Source organism: Hemiscyllium ocellatum, chromosome 24 (assembly GCF_020745735.1).
Source record: "Hemiscyllium ocellatum isolate sHemOce1 chromosome 24, sHemOce1.pat.X.cur, whole genome shotgun sequence".
In the NCBI taxonomy this organism is placed as follows: domain Eukaryota; kingdom Metazoa; phylum Chordata; class Chondrichthyes; order Orectolobiformes; family Hemiscylliidae; genus Hemiscyllium; species Hemiscyllium ocellatum.
The window spans coordinates 57,462,165-57,487,608 of NC_083424.1; the positions used below are offsets into that span (position 1 = coordinate 57,462,165).

Consider the following 25,444-nt stretch of genomic DNA (forward strand, 5'->3'; position numbering starts at 1 on the left):
GGACCACAACGCCTCTGGTTTCTCCGCCCCCACACCGTCTTTCGTCACTACACGTAACCCTGCCCTCACACAAACCTTCGTCACCACGCATAACCCCACCCCCACGCCGACTTTCGTCACCACACGTAACCCTGCCCCCACGCTTATTTCCGTCACGACGCATGACCCCGCCCCCACGCATGACCCCACCCCCACACCAAGCAACGTCACCACGTCTAACCCCGCCCCTACGTCGATCTCTGTCCCCGCCCCTAACCCCGCCCCCACCCCCAGCTCCAGTCCCACACCAGGTCCCAGCTCCCAGCCATGCCGGATCTTCACCATCCCTCCAGACCTCCCCCTCTCTGAGGATGAAAGATCAGTCCTCAGCAGAAGCCTCACCTTCATTCCCCTACGCCCTCGGATCAATGAGTTCAACACGCGGCGAGATATTGAACAATTCTTCCGCCGCCTTCGCCTCCGTGCCTACTTTCACAACCAAGACTCCCGCCCACCCTCTGACGACCCCTTCTCCCGCCTCCAACACACCCCATCCACCTGGACACCCCATGCTGGCCTCTTACCTGCCCTCGATCTATTTATAGCCAACTGCCGCCGCGACATTAACTGACTCAACCTATCCACCCCTCTCACCCACTCCAACCTCTCACCCTCAGAACGTGCAGCCCTCCACTCCCTCCGCTCCAATCCCAACCTCACCATCAAACCGGCAGACAAGGGAGGCGCGGTAGTAGTTTGGCGCACTGACCTTTATACTGCTGAGGCCAAACACCAGCTCGCGGACGCCTCCTCTTATCGCCCCCTTGACCACGACCCCACCTCCCACCACCAAACCATCATCTCCCAGACCATCAATAACCTCATCACCTCAGGGGATCTCCCATCCACCGCCTCCAACCTCATAGTCCCACAACCCCGCACCGCCCGTTTCTACCTCCTGCCAAAAATCCACAAACCTGCCTGCCCCGGCCGACCCATTGTCTCAGCCTGCTCCTGCCCCACCGAACTCATCTCCGCGTACCTCGACACGGTTCTGTCCCCTTTAGTCCAAGAACTCCCCACCTACGTTCGGGACACCACCCACGCCCTCCACCTCCTCCAGGATTTTCACTTCCCCGGTCCCCAACGCCTTATCTTCACGATGGACATCCAGTCCCTGTACACCTCCATCCCCCATCACGAAGGACTCAAAGCCCTCCGCTTCTTCCTTTCCCGCCGCACCAACCAGTACCCTTCCACTGACACCCTCCTTCGACTGACTGAACTGGTCCTCACCCTGAATAACTTCTCTTTTCAATCCTCCCACTTCCTCCAAACTAAAGGAGTTGCCATGGGCACCCGCATGGGCCCCAGCTATGCCTGTCTCTTCGTAGGATATGTGGAACAGTCCATCTTCCGCAACTACACTGGCACCACTCCCCACCTTTTCCTCCGCTACATCGATGACTGTATCGGCGTTGCCTCATGTTCCCAAGAGGAGGTTGAACAGCTCATCAACTTTACTAACACCTTCCATCCCGACCTCAAATTCACCTGGACTGTCTCAGACTCCTCCCTCCCCTTCCTAGACCTTTCCATCTCTATCTCGGGCGACCGACTCAACAGACATCTACTATAAACCGACTGACTCCCACAGCTACCTGGACTACACCTCCTCCCACCCTGCCCCCTGTAAAAACTCCATCCCATATTCCCAATTCCTTCGTCTCCGCTGCATCTGCTCCCAGGAGGACCAGTTCCAACACCGCACAGCCCAGATGGCCTCCTTCTTCAAGGACCGCAGATTCCCCCCAGATGTGATCGACGATGCCCTCCACCGCATCTCCTCCACTTCCCGCTCCTCCAACCGCCACCAAGACAGAACCCCACTGGTTCTCACCTACCACCCCACCAACCTCCGTATACAACGTATCATCCGCCGTCATTTCCGCCACCTCCAAACGGACCCCACCACCAGGGATATATTTCCCTCCCCTCCCCTATCAGCATTCCGCAAAGACCACTCCCTTCGTGATTCCCTCGTCAGGTCCACACCCCCCACCAACCCAACCTCCACTCCCGGCACCTTCCCCTGCAACCGCAGGAAATGTAAAACTTGCGCCCACACCTCCTCCCTCACTTCCCTCCAAGGCCCCAAGGGATCCTTCCATATCCGCCACAAATTCACCTGCACCTCCACACACATCATTTATTGCATCCGCTGCACCCGATGTGGCCTCCTCTATATTGGGGAGACGGGCCGCTTACTTGCGGAACGCTTCAGAGAACACCTCTGGGACGCCCGGACCAACCAACCCAACCACCCCGTGGCTCAACACTTTAACTCTCCCTCCCACTCCACCGAGGACATGCAGGTCCTTGGACTCCTCCACCGGCAGAACATAACAACACGACGGCTGGAGGAGGAGCGCCTCATCTTCCGCCTGGGAACCCTCCAACCACAAGGAATGAACTCAGATTTCTCCAGTTTCCTCATTTCCCCTCCCCTCACCTTGTCTCAGTCGGTTCCCTCAACTCAGCACCGCCCTCCTAACCTGCAATCTTCTTCCTGACCTCTCCGCCCCCACCCCACTGCGGCCTATCACCCTCACCTTGACCTCCTTCCACCTATCACATCTCCATCGCCTCTCCCCAAAGTCCCTCCTCCCTACCTTTTATCTTAGCCTGCTTGGCACACTCTCCTCATTCCTGATGAAGGGCTTATGCCCGAAACGTCGAATTTCTTGGATGCTGCCTGACCTGCTGTGTTTTAACCAGCAACACATTTTCAGCTCTGATCTCCAGCATCTGCAGACCTCATTTTTTACTTGACAAAACCATGTTGACTATCTGAAACCATATTGTTACTTGCTCGATGATTATAAATCTTATCTCTTATAATCCTTTCCAAAACCTTTCCTACAACAGAAGTAAGGCTCACTGGTCTATAATTACCTTGGTCATCTCTACTGCCCTTCTTTACCAAGGACACAACATTTGCAATCCTCCAGTCCTCTGATACTGAACCTGTAGACAGTGACGACTCAAATATCAAAGGAAAAGGCTCTTCCATCTCCTCCCCAGCTTCCCAGAGAATCCTCGGATAAATCCCATTCGGCCCAGGGGACTTGTCTACTTTCACTCCTTCTAGAATTGATAACATCTGTTCATAACTAATCTCGATCCTTTCTAGTCTAATATCTTGTACCTCATTCTTCTCCTCTACAATATTCTCCTTTCCCCGAGTGAAAACCAATAAGAAATGTTCATTTAGCACCTCTCTGATCTCCACAGGGTCCACACTCAACTTCCTACTTCAGACTTTGACTGGTCCTATTCCTACCCTAATCATCCTTTTATCCCTCACATACCTATAGAAAGCTTTAGGGTTCTCCTTTATTCTATTTGCTAAAGACTGCTTGTGTCCTCTCTTTTCTCTTCTTAACTCTCTCTTTAAATCCTTTCTAGCTGATCTGTAACTCTCCATCGCCTCATCTGAACCATCTTGTCTCATCAACACACAAGCCTCCTTCTTCTTCGTAACAAGAGATGCAATTTCTGTAGTAAACCATGGTTCCCTTACCTTATTGCCACCTCCCTGCCTGACAGGGACATACCCATCAAGGACATGCAATATCTGTTCCTTAAACCAGCTCCACATTTCCATTGTCTGCTTGTCCTGCATTTTGCTACTCCATCTATGCATCCTAATTCCTGCCTAATTGCATTATAATTGCCCTTGCCCCATCGATAACTCTTGACCTGTGGCATGTACCTATCCCTTTCCATCGCTAAACGAAGCATAACTGAATTATGGCCACTATCTCCAAAGTGCTCACCTACCACTAAATCAAACACCTGGCCCGGTTCATTACCAAGCACCAGTTCCAGTGTGGCCTCCCCTCTTGTTGGCCCTTTGACATACAATGTCAGGAAACCCTCCTGTACACATTGAACAAAAACTGATCCATCCGACGTACTAGAGTTACAGCATTTCCAGTCAATGTTGGGGAATTAAATGACCACCCTGTTCCTTTCACTCCTACCCAGAATAATTTTGCTAATCCTCTCTTCCACCTCCCTGGAACTCTGCAGAGGCCTATAAAAAAACTCCAAGCAGCGTGACCTCTCCTCTCCTGTTTCTAACCTCAGCCCACATTACCTCAGTAGGCGAGTCCTCGTTAAAAGTTCTCTCAGCCACCGTTATACTGTCCTCGACTAACAAGGTCACACCTCTCCTCTTTTACCACTTTACCTGCTCTTAATGAAAGATCTAAACCCTAGAACCTGCAACATCCATTCCTCACCCTGCTATTTCCATGTCCCCAAAATGGCCACAACATCAAGTCCCAGGTACCTATCCATGCTGCAAGCTCGCCTACCTTATTTCAGATACTTCTGGCGTTGAACTTCAAACCACTTCGCTGTCTGCCAGCACATTCCTGTGACCCTGAAAACCTGTCCCTGTCCTCCCTACTCTCATCCTCCTGTGCACTGCAACTACACCTCCGGTTCCCATCTCCCTGCTGAGCTAGTTTAAACCAACCCGAATAGCACCAGCAAATTTCCCACCCAGGATATTAGTACCTGCCACCATTGCCATCATTCAATAAGAAAACACCAAAAAGAAAACAAAATCTCAATGAAAAAGTGCACTTCGTAGAAATGCATGAGACTATCTAAACACCTCGATTAGATTACTGAAATCCAATCACTCTCCTATGTCTACATATTTTAATGTATCTGTATCTCCCAATAATATTACAATTTCACAGTCATTTATAGACATCCATTGCATGCATTTATTGACTTTTGAAATTTAAAATAGATTCATTTTCCAGATATCCCATGATTGAATCATGCAAACTAGCAGAAGCTCAGAATTCAGAAAGTAACATTGATTTAAGCATCAGTAACAGTAATGTATTTATTGGCTTACTTGATATCTGTTTGAATCCAGTAGCTGAATGGACAATTACATTCAGGAACCCATAAAGGCCAGGGGATTCATCATCTGCGAGCAAAGTAAAAGCATAGTGAATTGTATGACTAGCAATTAATTGAAGTTCCATTGTAATTTGTTCTCATCTTTTGATGCTGTTATTATTTGAATAAAATACTTTCATGTAATTGATTTGTCTGGTCAAATTTATTAAAAACTCATCTGACAAAAGTTACTAGATCATTTTAAAGAGGGTTAAATAAATATGATGACTCTCGACAGCCCTCTGAGCAATTAGGGATGGGCAATAAGTGCTGGCCTAGCCTGTGATGCCTACATCCTGTGAATGGATTAAAAAACAGTGGAATTTTAAAAAAGTCTTCTGCTTACGAGGTACAACAATCAATCAGAAATGATGATGAACCTTTAATAGGAATCAACTTTAGGCTGGATGAGCTATGCATACGAATAGGATAAAAACAATGACTGCAGATGCTGGAAAGCAGATTTTGGATTAGTGGTGCTGGAAGAGCACAGCCATTCAGGCAGCATCCAAGGAGCAGCGAAATCGACGTTTCGGGCAGAAGCCTTTCATCAGGAATAAAGGCAGAGAGCCTGAAGGGTGGAGAGATAGGCTAGAGGAGGGTGGGGGTGGGGAGAAAGTAGCATAGAGTACAATAGGTGAGTGGGGGAGGGGATGAAGGTCAGGGAGGAGAGGGTGGAGTGGATAGGTGGAAAAGGAGATAGACAGATAGGACAAGGCCGGACAAGTCATGGGGACAATGCTGAGCTGGAAGATTGGAACTAGGGTGAGGTGGGGGAAGGGGAAATGAGAAAACTGTTGAAGTCCACTGTTGATGCCTTGGGGTTGAAGTGTTCCGAGGCAGATGATGAGGCGTTCTTCCTCCAGGCGTCTGGCGGTGAAAGAGGCCCAGGACCTCCATGTCCTCGGCAGAGTGGGAGGGGGAGTTGAAATGTTGGGCCATGAGGCGGTGTGATTGATTGGTGCGGGTGTCCCGGAGATGTTCCCTAAAGCACTCTGCTCAGAGACGCCCAGTCTCCCCAATGTAGAGGAGACCGCACCGGGAGCAACGGAAACAATAAATGATATTAGTGGATGTACAGGTAAAACTTTGATAGATGTGGAAGGCTCCTTTAGGGCCTTGGATAGAGGTGAAGGAGGAGGTATAATGACGGCCGACTTGACACTGAGATTTTTTACAAACCCACCGACTCCCACAGCTACCTAGATTACACCTCTTCCCACCCTACCTCTTGCAAAAATGCGATCCCGTATTCTCAATTCCTCCGCCTCCGCCCTATCTGCTCCCAAGAGGACCAGTTCCACCATAGAACATACCAGATGGCCTCCTTCTTTAGAGACGGCAATTTCCCTTTCAACATGGTTAAAGATGCCCTCCAACGCATCTCGTCCACATCCCGTACCTCCGCCCTTAGACCCCACCTCTCCAACCGTAACAAGGAGAGAACCCCCCTGGTGCTCACATTCCACCCTACCAACCTTCGCATAAACCACTAATATCATTTATTGTATCCGTTGCTCCCGATGCGGTCTCCTCTACATTGGGGAGACTGGGCGCCTCCTAGAAGAGCGCTATAGGGAACATCTCCGGGACGCCTGCACCAATCAACCACACCGCCCCTTGGCCCAACATTTCAACTCCCCCTCCCATTCTGCCAAGGACATGGAGGTCCTGGGCCTCCTTCACCGCCGCTCCCTCACCACTAGATGCCTGGAGGAAGAATGCCTCATCTTCCGCCCTGGAAAACTTCAACCCCAGGGCATCAATGTGGACTTCAACAGTTTCCTCATTTTCCCTTCCCCCACCTCACCCTAGTTCCAAACTTCCAGCTCAGCACTGTCCCCATGACTTGTCCGGTCTTGTCCTATCTGTCTATCTCCTTTTCCACCTATCCACTCCACCCTCTCCTCCCTGACCTATCACTTTCATCCCCTCCCCCACTCACCTATTGTACTCTATGCTACTTTCTCCCCACCCCCACCCTCCCCAAGCTTATCTCTCCACGCTTCAGGCTCTCTGCCTTTATTCCTGATGAAGGGCTTTTGCCCAAAACGTCAATTTCGCTGCTCCTTGGATGCTGCCTGAATGGCTGTGCTCTTCCAGCACCACTGATCCAGAATATGCATATGAATAGTCATTATGCATCATAAATTAAAATATAACTTCTCTATCACCAGGCTTTCACATGTTACATCATAACTATTGTAGACCTATAAACACTTACTTTTCTCAATGAATAAGACCAACCTAATATTGATAAGGCCAATGCATTTTGAATGGTTTGATGTTTATTCCAGGTTTTCTCCAAAATGTTAGCAAATTGGGCAATAATACTTGAAATGTAGGTTAATTTTCCTTTGCTTACAGGCTTAGCATACTTAAAATTCTTTCAGCCACAGCAACAGAATTTTCTGACATTAATTTTCTTAATTGGTCATCTTTCTCCTCACAAACAGAACATTCTGTGCTGAATGGTTTCTGTTTCAAGATTCCTGAGCTGTGAATAGCTAAAACAGTAAATTGCTACAGCAACTGGACTTACATGGCAAGCAATCAGAGAAATTTAATTAATTCTAGCTTGGAGAAGCACAAGCAATTGTTGATGTTCTTTGTCAACCTCATTCAAAGGAGTAATGGAGTATTAACACACTGTGTTAACAAGCACAGTGACAATAGTTAGAGGATTCACAATGGTTTATTCATATCAGTATTGGTGCCTGTTTATCTACTGAGAGTTCAAACCTATTAAGTTTTGATGCCTGATGATTTGTATTGACCATCCCCTTTGGGTAAGGAGTGTGTACGGGTTATAAGCAGAATGTTTTCAGAACTCAGTTGGTGAACTGATAATAATTCAGTCAATGTGACATTGTACGAGCAGGTTCAGTAATCTGAGGCTTGTGGATTTATGTTTCAGCATGCTGCTAGTGTTTTATCAAACAAACTTATGAAAGGGCTCTCATTAAAAAAAAGAAAGAGAGGCTGCAATACTTTCCCTTCCGATAACCCTGCATTCAAATACACTGGTGGGTATGGCTGTTCTACTTGTACAAGGGGTAGAAACATTCAACAGTACACAATGATAGTAAAATAAAACAAAGAACTGCAGATGATGGAGATCTGAAACAAAACAGAAATTGCTGGTGAAACTCAGCAGGTCTGGCAGCATATGGGGAGAAAGCAGATTTAACTATCACAATGATAGTAAATTGCATACTATCAACAGACTAACCTCTTGCAGGACTTCTTAGAGAACAACAGCATCAAGGGATATGGAGATCCTGTTGGAAAGTGGCATTGAGGTGGGCAATCAGTCATAGTCTGATTAGGTAGTGGGTCGGTGTCAATAGCTACTCTTATTTCAATTCTCCTAGGCTAATGATGAGTTGGTGGAATGAGATGAACTTCAACTTAAATAAATGTGACATAAATAATTTTATTAGGAAGAACATGAAGAAACAATGCAAACTAAATGATTCAATTTGAAAGAATATGCAAGAGTAGAGGGATCTGTGTGTATATGTGCATTACTCATTGAAGACAGTAAGACAGGTTTCAAGCGTGATGTCAATGCAGTCACAATGGGCTCAATGGCTTCCTTCTGCACTGAATTAAATCTTTGATGCTGTAAAGTTCAGAGATAAGTTAATAAAGTATACAATAATCTAAGCTTTATTAGTTGGTGCAGAGCAGAAGCAGGTTAATTGATTGATTTATTGTCACGTGTAATGAAGTACAGTGGAATGCTTTGCTTGTGAGCAGTATGGGCAGATCACAGTAAGCAAGGATGTACAAATCAAAGAGACTAAGACAGAAGCATACAGCTTACACTGCACAGGGCGTGCGCTAGGCGCGATCAACTTTAGCAAGATCAGCATTATTTGAGGCAAGGGAGTCCATTCATCAATCTAATAACAGCTGAGAAGAAGCTGTTGCTGAACCTGCTGGTGTGTGCATTCAGGCTTCTGTATCTTCTGCCTAATGGAAAAGGTTATAGGAGATTATTACTTTGATGATGTTGGCAGCCCTTCCGCAGCAGCGAGCCACATAAGTGGAGTCCATGAATAGAAGGTTGGCTTCTGTGATGGTCTGGGCCCTGCACATCACCTTGTGTAGTTTCTTACATTCCTGGGCCTAGCAGTTGCTATACCAGGCCGTAATGGACCTGGACAGTATGCTTTCAAAGGCGCATCTGTACAAGTTGGTGAGGGTCCTTATAGACATGCCAGATTTCATGAGCTGTGTGAGGAAGAAAAGGCCTTTGTTGTGCTCTCATCTGTCACATTTACTGTGGGAAGTCCAGGACTGATGGTCACTTATCGTCCCTCCAAGGATACTGACATCGTCCACCCTCTCATGCTCAGTTCTGCTAATATATAATGGGCATGTTTTCGTCCTTTCTTTCTGAAGTCAATGATCAGTTTTTTAGTTTTGCCGACATTGAGAGAGAGGTTGCTCTGACTGCACCATGTCAACAAGCCATCTATATTCCTTATATATTTTGACCAATGTCACTGTGAGATATCCGTCCTGCTATGGTGGTGCGGTCAGTGAACTTGTAGATGGCGTTCATTGGGAGTTTGGTGACACAGTCATGGATGTACAAGGTGTACAGTTGGGGGTTGAGGACACATCCTCTTCAAGTGTTACGTGTTATGAGGTGCAGTTACCATTCTTCACTACCTTACCACCGATTGCGACCTGTGGGTCAGAAAGCTGAGGATACAGTTGCAGAGACCGGAGAGAGATCAAGGTCATGATGTTTTGAGATCAGTCTGGAGGGGATAATGGTGCTCTAGGTGGAGCTATAGTAAATGAGCAGGAGTCTGATGTACATGCCCTTGTTGTCCACATGTTCCAGGGATGAGTGCAGGGTTAGGGATATGGTATTCACTGTAGACCTGTTACGACAGTAGGCAAATTTTAAGGGATTGAGACAGGCTGGGAGACTAGAGTTGATGTAGGCAATGACCAGCCACTCGCTGCTCTTCATGATAATTGGAGTCAGAGCCACTGGGTCATTAAGGCACATTGCATGCTCTTTCTTAGGAAAGGGGGTGATGTGGTCTTCTTGAAACAAGTTATTATATAAGTCACTCATTCAACCACAGGGAGAGTACTGTGTACAATTTTAGGCGGCACATATTAGGAAGGATGTGAAGGCATGAAAGAAAGTGCAGAGAAGATTTATGCAAACAGTTCTAAGGGTGAGGAACTCCAGTTATGGAGATAGTTAGAGATGTAAGGACCATTTTCCTAAGAAAGATGAGAGGAGAGTTAATAGGAATTTTCAAAATCATGAGGGATCCAAGCAGCATAGAGAGAGAGAGAAAAACTCTTTCCACTCCTGAAAGTATTCAGAATAAGAGGGCAAAATTAAAGTAATTCATAAAAGGAGCAAAAAAGCGATGATGAAAAACATTTACAGACTGTGAATAAAGTAGCTAAGTTCTGGAACACACTGTCCTAAAGAGTAGTGGTTCAAGTGAGGCTTTCAAAAAGGAGTTGGACAATTACCTGAAACAAAAGAATGTGAAGGGTGACTGGGTGAAGCAAGCTTTTCCAACCAAACAGTAATTATAGAGGAATAAAATTATTCTCAAACCCAAACCTTACAATGTGCAAAACAGCAAACCAACATGTATTGGGGTCCAGTAAATAATATCACATCTCAGAACATCCTGAAAGATTGTGGCTTAGCACGTAAACTGTACCTGCCAATCTGGTCTGGACAGATTATTTTACAACTGACAGCAATACGTTTAATCAAGGTGAGGTATCCCTAGCTCCCAAGCTGATCTTTATGTAAAATAATTTAAATTCCTTACACAAAAGTGTGGAATGCATGCTGTCTAGGACTAGTGATTGTGACAACAACTTCTTCCATTTCTGAATTAGATTAGCCAATGGTGTTCATCCTGTGTCATTGTGTAATGCCGTAAATAGTCCTTTGTTAATCATACCAGACCTGCTCTGAGCAAAGTAAAGATAACAGAATAGTTTATGAAGTTCTAGAAACTCTGTATCGTTTCCTAGGTTAACAGTTGAGATAGTCTTTCTGCCTGTGTAAAAGAAAGGCTGCTTAATCTTTGAATGAAAATACTCTGTGCTGAGTCTCTATCTAAAAATACTTCACTACACAGAGTTGTGCCACTGGGTGAGTTGCTCACTGAAAGAAATGGTGCAGATATAATGGGTCAAATGGCCACCTTCTGTGCCATTACGATTGCAATCCTACCTTGATTCACTGTTTAGAACTCCCAACAATTAACACACATTTTCAATTAAATTCTCAATGCTTGGCTACTTTAGGTCAGACTGCACATTCCATGGCTGACAAATGGAAACTTTATGTTAATTTTCTAAATTATTTAGCTTAGACTTTTTGAAGACTGGTGCTGGGTTTAAAAAATGTGAACAAATCAATTATCTCTATTTACATGACATCAATAATTTCTTTTAAAAGGATTTTTATGAAGGAGCTAAAAATGAACCACACTTTAAATCATCTCCTCTTGCCAATACTGTGGGCTTCAAATAGTTAAAATAATAAGAACAGAATAATTAAGGAAACCGCATTCAGATTTCACATAACTGATAATTAAAAACAAAGGTTTACAAATAACAAGGTAATAAAGCAAGACTGTGACTATAATTCCCCAAATACCAAGATTTTGTTCCTGCTCACAATTACATCAATAGATGTCCAGCGTTACAGTGCCTAATTGGTCTCTGAAATAAACTTTTTTTATTTTTGTGTATAATGTACTCTGAAGCATCTGAACTTTATCTATAGACATCCTATAATGTTAAGTAAAGTATGCTTATAGCTGATCATTGGCTCATAACAATTTTAAAATGCAATAAAGAGTTCTTCATCATAATATATCATTGGCAAAATGCATTACACAATACCTAGTTACTCTGTAGGTACTGCTGTGATGTGTTTCCAAAGTAATTAATCCTTTAAATAAAGTAATGCGACAACTTAAAAAACTTGCTAAAGGATGAATTTGTATCCTCCAAGCTAGTAGTTTCTTTGAACTACTACTGCTACTATTCCAGCTTTCCTCCGAGATCCAAGTACAATGCCTTGTAGATGCAACGGTCAAGAAGGCCGTCTTCTTCCTCAGACAGTTTAGGAAATCTGGCATGTCCATAAGGATCCTCCCCAATTTACAGATTCACTACTGAAAGCGTACTGTCCAGGTGCAAAATGGCCTGGTATAGCAATAGCTCTGCTCAGGAATGTAAGAAACTACAGAAGGTGGTGTGCACAGCCGAGACCATCACAGAAACCAAATTCCCATCCATGAACTCCATTTACAAGGCTCACTGCCGTGGAAAGGCTGCCATCATCATCAAAGACTCATCGCACCCTGGTAATAATCTCCTATTATCTTCTGCCTGGCAGAAAAGGTTAAGAAGCCTGAACACACACACACACACCAGCAGGTTCAGGAACAGCTTCTTCCGGGCCATGATGAATGACCTTTCTCAAACAATGCTGATCTTGCTAAAGTTGATCTCACCTCGCGCACGCCATGTACAATCTAACCCATATGCCTCTGTCTTAGTCTTTTTGATCTGTCCATCCTTGCTTATTATGATCTGCCTGTACTGCTCATAAACAAAGCATTTCATTGTACTTCAGTACATGAGACAATAAATCAATGTGCCATCACATATACGCTCACTTCCTTACTCCATAGCAGCACCAAATCACCAGTTTATTCTTTGACTCTTTCAGTGCATTAACAAAAAACTTTTGTTCCTTTCAGATCTCGAGCATCATGAGCCTTCACAATGTTCTTTCAGATCATTTCACGTTTCGCCAATTCCATCCCTCCTTCCAATCTCATCCTTTGTCATAATTTTAAAATCTACTCTAGGTATTTCTTTTGAACCCACAACAATGGATTAAGTTTCACACAATGCTCTTCTTTCAGCACCTTTGCATCCCCACTTACATTCTTGGTGTGTTTTTCTCCCTGCAAACTCTTTGTTCTGTCTTCAGAATTGCATCCTTCTCTTCTTTTGTCACTTTCACCAATAACTGCCAACAGTACCGTCTCAACTTCTCTATTCCCACTCACTCACTCTAACCTACCTCCTTTTGAACTTGCAGCTCTCCATACTCTCAGGTTCCACCTTGATACTGACATTCAACCTTTGTGAAAAGATCCAAAGTTACCCACACCTCTGAGAAAAACAAAACTCCTTATCTCGGTCCTAAAAGGGTCAACTCTAATTTTTGAACAGTGCCACTAAGATCTGCACTAGTTCACGAAAGGAAACATCCTTACTACATCCACCTAGTCAAGACCTTTCAGCGCCCATTGACTTCAACCAAGTCATCCCTTATTCCTCTAAACCCAGGTGGAACAAGCCTTGTCATCCAACCTATCTTCGTAAGATACCCATTTCTAGTAAACCTCTTCTGAATCAATGCCCAATGCATTTACATCCTTCCTTAAATAAGATGACCAAAACTGTGCACAACATTCAAGATGCAGTCTCAGCAATGCCCTATCCAAGTTAAGCACAACAATATTATTTTTATGTTCAATTTCTCTCATAATAAAGGATAGCATTTTATGAGCATTCTTAAATCACTTGCTGTGCCTGCATGCCAGCAACTCATGAACCAAAGCATCTAAATCCTTCTGCATTGCAGCTCTGTTTAAATAATGCTTTTTTTTCCTGTATGTCAGCGATCGACTTCACATTTTCACACATTAAACTCTATCTGCCAGATTTCTGCCTACTCACTTCACTTATCTATAATTGGTCTGCATCCTTGATATGACATCTTCACAGCATATTTTCCTACCTATCTTCATATCATCTGAAAGTCTAGCCACCACATATCAATTCCCTCATCACTGATATAAATTGTAAAAACGATGTCCAAGCACATGCCCATTCATCACATCATGCCAATCAAAAAAGGCCAATTTATTCACAGACTCTTTACTGCCAGCCAATCTCCTATCCATGCTAGTTATGTTACTGCCTCACTATGAGTTCCTATTTTGCACAACCACCTTTCTTTCATTGAACTTTACCAAATGCCAACTGGAAATCCAAATGTGGTATAATAATAGGACCTCCTTTAACCACAACACTTATTACTTCTCCAAAGAATTACAATAAATAGGTTAAATGCTACTTCCCTTTCACAAAATCAAAGACTTTTCCCGATTGCTTTGAGTTTTACCTAGTGCATAATCACAACCTCCTTAATGATCGACTCTAACACCATCCCCACAACAGATATCAAGCTGACTGACCTACAAGTTCCAATTTTCTGCCTCCAACCCTTTTATTCAAAGGGCTATATTTTCTACTTTCCAGTCTAATGAAGCTTTTACAGAATCTAGGGAGTTTTGGAAAATTAACACCAAAACATCTCTGCCTCATCAGTCAATTTTTCCAAGATTCTAAGGTGGAGTCTACCAGGACCCAGACAAGTATCAACCTTCAGCCCAATCAGTTTGCTCAGTATCATTTTCCCAGTATTCATAACTTGATCAAGTTCCTCTCTTTTGATTTGATTTATTGTCAATGCATGTGCCTAAGTATAGTGAAAAGCTTTGTTTTGCAGGCAAATCATTGCAAACAAGGACATCACAGATCATAGGGTGCTTAGACTGTGACGCTCCTTCAACTCCAGATTTACCCCTGTTTTCATGCCCTGTATAGTGAAGTTACAAGCAAAATATTTCTTCATTACTTCCACAACTCTTTAATACCTCTCAACACGTTCTCAACCTCTAAAGGATCAACACTTCTTTTACTTTTTTCATTTTGAAGACATATATGAAAACACCTGCTATTTGTTTTTTTTACACACATTTCTAGTCAGCTTCTTCTCATGTCCTGATTAATGTTTCAGTCATTTTTGATGTTTTACATTCTGACAAGTCATCTGACTTATTCCTTATCTTTGTACAATTATATGTAGTTCCTTTAAGTTTGATGCTTTTCCTCAGTTCTTTAGCAGATGGCCAGCTGCATTTATTTTAGAAGTAGAAAGAAATTTTTCTGAGTATTCTCAAATATCCCTTCAAAGGTCTGCCACTTCTTCTCAGCCAATCTGTCTCCTCACCTAGTCTTTTTTCATTCATTTGTGGGACAAAGGTATTAGGGGCCTTATTAGTCCTTCCACTCATTTTTTTATATCACATGGAGTGAGTTGAATGGAGATTGAGACCTGTGACGCTGGGAACCTCTGGAAGAGCCCAAGATGAATCGTTCACTTGGCAAGCCTGACTGAAGTTTGTTGCAAATTATTAAGCTTTATGTTTTCCGTTGATGTGCTGCATTCCCACCATTATTGAGGATGGGGATATCTGTGATGAGTTTTACCTAGTGCATAATCACAACCTCCTTAATGATCGACTCTAACACCATCTAACACCACTATTCCTTCGATGAGTTGTTTAATTGTCTACCAACATTCACAAAAGGGTTTGGGAGGACTGCAAACCTTAATTCTGAATAATTGCTTACAGAATTGCTTAGTTTTACCACCTTTTGCTCATGCTGTTTGGCACATGAGTATTGTATAAGTGCTTCATCAGGAATCAGCTTATGCTCGAAGCTTCCAAACTCCTGCTCCTCAGATGTTGCCTGACCTGCTGTGCTTTTCCAGTGCCACATGATTTGACTCTGATCTCCAGCATCTGCAGTCACTTTCTCCTTATATTGCATATTCACTAGGTTGGCGCCTTTTTTTTGGTAGGCATTCTTGGTGCTGCATCTGGCATTCTTCATTGTACCTAGGTTGACCTCCTGGATTGATGATTTTTGTAGAGTGGGTTTTTTTAAAATTATTCATTCACAGGGTCGTCGAAGTCAGAAGTCACACAACACCCAGGTTATAGTCCAACAGGTTATTTGAAATCACAACCTTTCAGAGCATTGCTCCATCGTCAGATGAAATGACTTTGTCTAATGAAGGGGCAGTGCTCTGAAGGGTTGTGATTTCAAATAAATCTGTTGGACTACGACCTGGTGTTGAGTGACTTCTGACATTGTCCCCCCTAGTCCAACATCAGCACCTCCACATAATGGCATCCATAGGATGTGGGCATTGCTGGATGGCCAGCATTTATTGACCAATCACAGCTGCCCTTGAACTGAGTGACTTAGTAAGCCATTTCAGAGGGCAGTTGACAGTCAACCACATTGCTGTGGCTCTGTAGACAAGACCAGGTGAGGATGGCAGATTTCCTTCCCTGAACAACATTGGTGAGCCAGATGGACCTTCCTCTCAATTGGTAAATGGTTTCATGATCAGGATTCTTAATTCAAGATTTTTTTTTACATACATTGAATTCAAATTTTAGCATCTGCTGTGGCAAAATTTGAACGAGGGTCCCCAGAACATTAGCTAAGTTTCTGCATTAATAGTCTAGGGATAATATTACTAGGCCATCACCTCCCTTTAAATATAACAGACTATGAACATAAAGATTGCATTGAAGGATTAGAACGTAGAACAGTACAGCGTAGGAACAAGCCTTTTAGCACACAACATTGCACTGAATTCTACTGATGCTGATGGCCCACAGCACCTCATGGATACCCAGTCTTGAGTTACAAGATCTGTTTAAAATCTATCTCATTTAGGATAGTAATAGTGCCACATAACACATAACAAAGTGAAGGTAGGATTTCATGTCTAGAATGACTATACAATGTTACTCTTAGTGATACTATCATGGACAGATGCATCTGCAGTGGGGAGACTGGTGAGAAAAGGTCAAGGATGTGTTTCGTTTGTTGGTTTCCTCACCACCAGCCGAAGAACCAGACTGACAGCTATGTTCTTTAGGACTCAAACAGCTCCATCAGTAGTGACGTTTCTGATCTACACTTAGTGGCAGATATTGAAGTCCCCCACCAGAGTACATTCTGTGCCCTTGCCATCCTCAGTGCTTCCTCCAAGTTGTGTTCAACATAGAGGAGTACATTTTCATCAGCCAACACAGAAAAGCATTACGTGGTGATCGGCAGGAAGTCTCCTTGCTTAATGTTTGACTTCTGGCTGTGAGAGTAAAAAGTGAGGTCTGCAGATGCTGGAGATCAGAGCTGAAAATGTGTTGCTGGTTAAAGCGCAGCAGGTCAGGCAGCATCCAAGGAACAGGAAATTCGACGTTTCGGGCAAAAGCCCTTCATCAGGAATGAGGAAAGTGATGATGAAGGGCTTTTGCCCGAAACGTCGAATTTCCTGTTCCTTGGATGCTGCCTGACCTGCTGCGCTTTAACCAGCAACACATTTTCAGCTTCTTGCTGTGAGAGTCAATGTTGAGGAATCGTACGGCAACTCTCTCCTGACTGTAGACTGCTACCTTTGCTGGGTCTTTCCTGCTAGTGGGACAGGATATACCCAGGGATGGTTATGGTGCTGTTTGGGGCATGTAAGGTGTAATTCAAAGTATGACTATGTCAGATTGTTTCTTGATTAGATCACATGACAGCTAGCACTAGCACCCAAATCCTAGTAAAGAGGACTTTGCAGGGTTGACAGCTTTATCTTTGCTGCTAACATTTCTGGTGCTTTAGTTGGCGGCAGGCGTATGTCCGGTTTCAATCCAGTGGTTGATTGTGATGATGCTGCTCCTTTAACAAGGTTATGTTGCCCTTGGTTTTTTCTTCAGCAAGTCGAAAAAACACAGGTTCCGACAAGTCTGAGTTGAAGGGCTTGAGGGCCAGTTTGATTATAGCTAACAGATACTGCCTCATGAAAAAGGCTTTCAATTATTTTTTACACACTATTGTACAATGAAAGGGGAGTGGCCAGTTTTCCCAGCTCAGCTTTTCTCTGGTTTGATTTGTTTTTGTAAGTCTGGCTATTCAATGAAAGCAGTCAGTAGTGTTGCAAAGTTGCAGGACCCAACAAAAGCTGATCCTCTCTCTCTGACTTCGCTCGTGTAAGACCCTGTGTTTGATTTTACCTTTTGTACCAAGGGATATTTATGGGGATTGTTGCAGTATTTGAAATAGCATCATTAAATTGAGATAATCTGCTGGGTTTTCGGATAGGTTAAATTATTCAGTATTCTATTCTCTCTTGTTTGTTTCATTGCAAATAAATTGTTTTATTTTAACCTAAGTGGCTGGGCCAGGCGACTTATTCCTGGAATATTTCCTGCTTAAAATAACTAGCAAAGTTAGGATCCAGGCTAGTTTCTTGAAATGTTTTGAGGGGTTCTGGCCTGATACATAACATGATACAGATGAATGACTTCTAGGCTCTTTCACAAAACAATAAAGAATTAACCATTATGCTTTAAAATCACATGCAGGCAAGACCAAGCGAGGAAAACAGTCTCATTTCCTAAAAGATATTTGTGTTTTGATGGGTTTTTATGACAATGGGTTTTACAACAAAATGGTTTCATGGTTGTCATTAAACTTTTAACTCCAAACTTATATTGAATTTAAAGTCCACCATCTACTCCATTGGAATTTATACCCATGTCTCCAGAACGTAAGCTGGGTCTCTGGTTTACCAGTCTAATGACAACATCACTAGGTTGTCACCTCCTATGCGCCAGGTCTCTGTTCAGCTTTCATACCCACACGTTGCCTGTATTTTAGTTTAATATGCTAGTCTTAGATCTACTTTTCACCCTTTCAAACTGATGTAAAATTCAACCATATTGTGATTGCTGCTACCTAGAGGTGGCTTTACTTGTTACATTACGTAATATCAAGTTTAGTATATCCTGCACTCTGGTCAATTCTAGAGCATGTCGCTCTTAAGAACCTCTCGAAAACATTTTACAAACCTCTGATTGAACTTACTACATGGTATCATGGTAGCCCACAAATCCACCAACACGCTAAAACAGCAGCTAATGAACTTAAAAGACGCTATACAGACAACAAGCAAAACTAGTGTTATTTACAAAATACCATGCAAGGACTCTAAGTATTGGACAAACAGGTAGAAAACTAGCCACCAGAATATACGAACATCAAACAGCCACAAAACGACATAACCCTCTCTCATTAGTATCCTCAATAGTATCCTCATTATATGAGGAAGGACACCACTTCGACTGGGACAACACATCCATCCTAGCACAAGCCAAACAGAGATACACACGAGAATTCCTAGAAGCTTGGCATTCAAACCGGAACTCTATCAACAAACTAGTTGACACCATCTACCACCCGCTCAGAAAAAGAACAGGAAATGACATCACTGCAGGAAATGACATCACCAACTCAAAGAAACCCAAACATAGAAATTGAAATCAGGAATTATTGCCCGGAGGCCCACTGAAAATGTTGCCTAGTAGGGTGATGAAACGGTGATGAAATGAGCCTTCCAGCTCAGCGAGCAGAGCTACATCCTGAAATTACTAGGATAAACAGCCATGATTATTACTGTTCCTTTATCATAAGCACATAATATTTATTTTTGTCTGCTACTTCCTATGTTGTGATAACTGTTACGGAGCCTATAGACCAACCCACTAATGATTTATTTCCTCTACACTTCTTTATCTACCCCCATCCTGCATTCTGATCAAATTGTACGAAACCAGCTTTGATTGAGTGCTAGCCATCTACTGACAACAATTACCTAACTTCCTATTATTCTCACATGATAATTTTTAGAAAACTGTACTATGGGCTCATTTTCATGCCATACATACCGTCCAGTGGTCATGTTTTTGCATAGCACACCAAACTTTTCATGTTATATTTAAGCATACCACACAGGTCCTTTGCCACACTCTGATAGGTGCAGTTCTCAGACTCCTGCCTTCCATCTTCCAGCGCAACCATAATCATTCACAGTTTCTCCCTCAGCATGTTATGTAGCAATGTCAGACTCCCTCACAACTGCTTCTGACTCACTGTTTTCAATTTAAACTGGAGGCTGAGCATTAATTACGAATTCACTTGAGTCTCATCTGAAAGATGATACTGCCCGACAATGCAGCACTTCCTCAATACTACATTTAAGTGTCAGGTTCAGACTTTTGTTTTTAAGTATCTGGATTAGGACCTAGGGTAGAAGGAGATTTGTATGGAACATAAAACCTAAATGTAAACTGGTGGGCTCAATAGGCTGTTTTCTGTTCTGCAAAACATTTTTTAGGGGAAAATATGACAAATCATTCGGAAATATCTAGTTCAGAGCCATGCTCAAAATATCATAAAAACACATTTTGTTTCTTACCTTCTTTATTGATAGTTAATGGAATGTTGTGAACGGTTTGCAGCTTCACACATGAATTTGTGAGCATCTGTAGTTCAACAGAAGTGAGTGAAAAACTCTTAAAACCTGAAAAGAAAACATATTTTAGCCACTGTACCGAAAATGCATGATTACCAGTAGGACTTGGAAAGCAAGCAAGTATTTTTATTTTATATTATTTTTAAAGGCATTGTATGATACAATATTGATAAAATTCACAAACTTAAAAGAGCAAACCACTGAAAAGGACAATGTAAGAGGGTTCAAAAATATTAAAATGCCTGGATAGGAAGGGATTAAGCAGCATTCTGGAAGTTTAGAGAACTGAATCATTTCATTTTGATGAGCATGAAAATACTTCCTGTCCACAAGAAATCTTTTGAACATCAGTTATAATTCTATTTTTAATTTCTTAATTATTTCCTGTTACAGGTCTCAACAGTCACTAGGCTGCAGCTTCATCTAAGACAGTGACAATAATAGCGAGTAAGACTAGAGAGAAAGGGGAATGAATAAAGGACAAGAGAAAGTAGAGAGAGAAAGGGACATGAATGAGAGGGGAGCAAGAGTTGAAAGAGGGAACAAGGAGGAGGGGGGAGAGAAGGAAAGGTGAGTGAGAAGAGGGAGGTCAGAAAGGAAGCGAGTGAAGGGAACAGGAATAGGGAGAATGGAACTGAGAAAACTAAGGGTAGAGAGTGGAGCATAGTGCAGAGAGAAACAGAGGAACTGAATGAGAGAGAGAGAGAGAGATATGATTGAGAATGTGCATGTGAAAGACCCTCTGATTTGCCCATCCCTTCATTTAGAGTTACAATCTTGAGCCTGTTGTGGGGAAAATCACCAGTCTCAGAGCCAGAATTGGAATTCAACGACAGAGCTTATTGTACAAAGATACTGGAGCTCTGGGGAAAGAGAGATATCTGACAGCACGGCTGTCAGCTGTGAGCCTTTTCTTAGCCTCAGACAACATCACAATATTTTATACATTTCATAGTCCAGATATGGAGTGTTTGTTTGTGCAACATGGTTTGTTTACAGAAGACATTACAGAAACATTGTCAATTTCAGAGGAATGTAACAGAGTCATTGTCAGTTTCAGCAGCTACGCAGAAGTCCATTGCAGCAGTAATTGGTCGTGATTGTTCTTCCTGAGAAGGAAGATAGATTTGCAGTAATGGAAAACTAAGGTATTAACACTTGTATACAAGCAGTCTCAGGTCGTTAACATTTCTACTGAAGATGGTGCCTGGGCTCAGACACTTTCGCAGGCAGTAGGCGTGACTGACGTGTATCCTCTCCCCCACCTGCCTTCAACTAATTATTTATGTTGTGTGTCTATTGTACTGGTATCCTGTTGGCCTTAGGCAGTATCTGTGTATAGAACATAGAACATAGAACAATACAGCACAGAACAGGCCCTTCAGCCCACGATGTTGTGCCGAACATCTATCCTAGATTAAGCACCCATCCATGTACCTATCCAATTGCCGCTTAAAGGTTGCCAATGATTCTGACTCTACCACTCCCACGGGCAGCGCATTCAATGCCCTCACCACTCTCTGGGTAAAGAACCCACCCTTGACATCTCCCCTATACCTTCCACCCTTCACCTTAAATTTATGTCCCCTTGTAACACTCTGTTGTACCCGGGGAAAAAATTTCTGACTGTCTACTCTATCTATTCATCTGATCATCTTATAAACCTCTATCAAGTCACCCCTCATCCTTCGCTGTTCCAACGAGAAAAGGCCGAGAACTCTCAACCTATCCTCGTACGACCTATTCTCCATTCCAGGCAACATCCTGGTAAATCTTCTCTGCACCCTCTCCAAAGCTTCCACATCTTTCCTAAAGTGAGGCGACCAGAACTGCACACAGTACTTCAAATGTGGCCTAACCAAACTCCTGTACAGCTGCAACATCACTTCACGACTCTTGAATTCAATCCCTCTGCTAATGAACGCTAATATACTTTGCTAAACTTTTCCAAGTAATGACTTGTGTGCAGCAGCCATCTTGTGTGCTAAGTAACCAACTTATGGCTCAGCAGCCATCTTGTGTCTGTGTGCCTCGTGTCAGCATGCCCCGTATCAACTCACATTTCAAGCCTAATACATAGCAACATATAGAATTTACAGCATAAAAACATCTGGCCATAGGTTCATGCAGTTGTCATGCTCCACATGAGATTCCTCCCATCCTCTACACCTCATCCCACCAAAATGTACTTCAGTTTCTTTCTCCTTATGTGTTTATTCAGCTTCCCTTTAAATTAATCCAAGATATTCAATTCATTGATTCTCTGTTGTGGCTCTGTTCGCCGAGCTGGGAGTTTTTCTTGCAAACGTTTCGTCCCCTTTCTAGGTGACATTTTCAGTGCTTGGGAGCCTCCTGTGAAGTGCTTCTGTGCTGATTCCTCCGGCATTTATACTGGTTTGAATCTGCCGCTTCCGGTTGTCAGTAGCTGTCTGATGCAGTGGCCGGTATATAGGGTCTATGTCAATGTGTCTGTTGATCGAATTCATGGATAAGTGCCATGCTTCTAGGAATTCCCTGGCTGTTCTCGGTTTGGCCTGTCCTATAATGGTCTTATCACCACCTTCTCACAAACTTTGATCATTGATTCTCTTCCACCACTCTGGGAAATGAGTTTGCTAAATTTCCTTCTGAATCTACTATTAACCACCTTAAATTCATCACAGGGGAATTCTGATCACCCCAAACTAGAAACATTCCTATTGAAACCCTACTGCACCCATTCTGAATCTTAAAGGCTCCTACCAAGTCACCTCACAACATTCTCATTTTTAAGAAAAAATCACCAGCCCATAAAGTGTTTATTTTCCTGATGGAATCCTCTTACTTCTGGTATCATCCTTGTGAATCTTTCTTGTATCTTTCCAGGGGAATCTCAGTTCCTTTTATTAGAGAGCGTAGAACTGTGCACAGACTTCAAACTTCACTTGGCATAGTTGAAGAATGCAGTCCGGCTAAATCTGCCTTAAAAGAAAATGAGGACTGCAGATGCTGGAGATCAGAGTCGAGAGAGTGGTGCTGAAAAATCACAGCAGGTCAAGCAACATCTGAGGAGCAGGAGAATCGACATTTCTGGCAAAAGCCCTTTCATCAGGGCTTCCTAAAGGAATTACGCCCGAAGCGTCAATTCTCCAGCTCCTTGGATGCTGCCTGACCTGCTGTGCTTTTCCAGCATCACACTCTTAAACCTGCTTTGGCACAAACTAAATAGAATTACAGTCTCATGCAAAGTGCTAGAAGTCTGAAATGAAAACAGCAAGTGTTAGAAGTATCCAGGCCAGGCAATATCGTGCAGAAAGAAATAAAGTTAACAACAGAATAGAATACCACTCTAATACAGCAGATACAGCAGGAAGTCATCCTCTCACAACATGTGAACATGCCATGTCTAAAGTCATAGTTGATCAGTTTACTTTTGTATAACTAACTCATTCACATTCAGACATTTTAAGCTGTTGGTTGAGAAAAATATGTGTAGTATTGAAATAATCCTTTATGAATGAGTCTGGCATAGTAAAATCATAAATTAAAAAAAATTTAACTCTGCCAACAACCGAGTATACCACAACATTTTAGTGCTACACTATGTGCAAACTCTAGGAAACCTCGTGTTGCAGGTTTGCAGACCCTGTCCAAATGTTTAATATAAATGAAATAAAATTACTTACATTTCTTTTGCTGCTCACGGATGATTTCTCTCCATTCAGCCCTCTCATAATCTGATGATATCAGGAATACATAGCTCTACAGATAGAGGATATCTTACAATGTGCAAATTTCACAAAAGTCACCATAAAATTAGTAGTACAAATTATCCATATAATGTGTATAAAACATAGATCTGACAGCAGCCTTACAAAATCAAAATTTAGCATCTTACTCAGATACAAACCGAAACCGTTATCTCAGAAACAGAAGTGGGGGAGAAATACAAAATAAAGATTTGGTGAATTGATGAGATTAGTTCTGATTTTCTCTCCATGTTCTTTCTGATCTATATCATATCAGCTGTCTGTATTAAATTTAAGACCATAATAAATACAAACAGGAGGAAATCATTTCGTTCCTCGAGCCTGCACCGCCATTCAGCAAGATCATGGCTGATTCAACATTCCTCACACCCACTTTCCTGTGTTGTCTCACTAGCCCTTGATTTCACTACTGATCAAGAATCTATCTCAGCCTTAAATATGCGAAGGACTCTGCCCCCACAGCTTTTTATAGCAAGGAGTTCCAAAGATTCACAACCCTCTACAAGAAGAAATTCCTCTTCATTTCAGTCTTAAACGGGCAGCCCTTTAGTCTGAGACTATGTCCTCTAGTCCTCTGCTCTCCAAAGAGGGGAAACATCCTCTTAGCATTTCCTGCCAAGCCCCTTAAGAATTCTATATGTTTCAACAAAATCATGTCTCATTCTTCTCAGCTCCAGTTAGTAGAGTGCCAACCTGTTTAGCCTTTGTTCATAAAATCCCTCCATACCTTCTCTCAACTGCCTTCAATGAAATTATATCTTTCCTTAAGGGGACCAAAACTGCTTAAATTATTACATATGCAGTCTCACCAGCACCTTGTCCAGTTAAAGGAAGACTTCCCAACTCATATTCCCAATCCCCCCTGAAATCGGGCAATATTCTAATAGCTTTCCTGATTACCTCCTCTGTACCTGTTTGCTAGCTTTCTATGCTTGATGCGTTGTAGCTTTCTGCAGTTTTTCTCCACTTTTGTTGTCCAACTTTTCCAACTTGAAAAATTTTACATTTCCCCACATTATATTCCATTTGCCAACTTTATGCCCACTTAATATATTTCTATAAACTGTACACTCTTTGCAATTCGCCTTTCTACATATTTTTGTGAGACCTGCAAATTTGGCTACAGGACATTTCCCTCCTTCCTCCAAGTCACTGATATACAATGTAAACAGTTGCAATCCCAGCACTGATTGCTGTGAAAACCCAGTTACAGTTTGCCAATCTGAAAATGAACCCCTAATACCCAGTTTCCTGCCCATTAGTCAATACTCTATACTTGCTAAACATTACCTCCAACACTATGATACTGAAATTTGACCCTTTTGAGACATCAGACAGTAGTAAGTAGAGACTTGGAGTAAGGAGACTTAGGCTGTGCTTGCCATGTTGAGTTTCTGTATTCATATATAATGTTGTGGTGAAGGCCTGGTGCTTCAGCCCCAAGATGAAAATTAAGTAATCTTCA

At 42.8% G+C, this 25,444-nt stretch overlaps 1 protein-coding gene across 3 annotated transcripts in view; it reads right to left on the bottom strand.

The window, feature by feature from the left end:
• LOC132827226 (breakpoint cluster region protein-like) overlaps positions 1-25,444 on the bottom strand; it is a 462,558-nt gene that overhangs the window by 137,520 nt on the left and 299,594 nt on the right. For all 3 annotated transcript variants that reach the window (XM_060843849.1, XM_060843847.1, XM_060843850.1), the window contains exons 12-14: positions 23,896-23,971; positions 20,174-20,278; positions 4,919-4,993 (exon numbers count right to left, since the gene is read on the bottom strand). In XM_060843849.1, the coding sequence (XP_060699832.1) occupies positions 4,919-4,993; positions 20,174-20,278; positions 23,896-23,971 (256 nt within the window). The remainder of the gene's footprint in view (positions 1-4,918; positions 4,994-20,173; positions 20,279-23,895; positions 23,972-25,444) is intronic.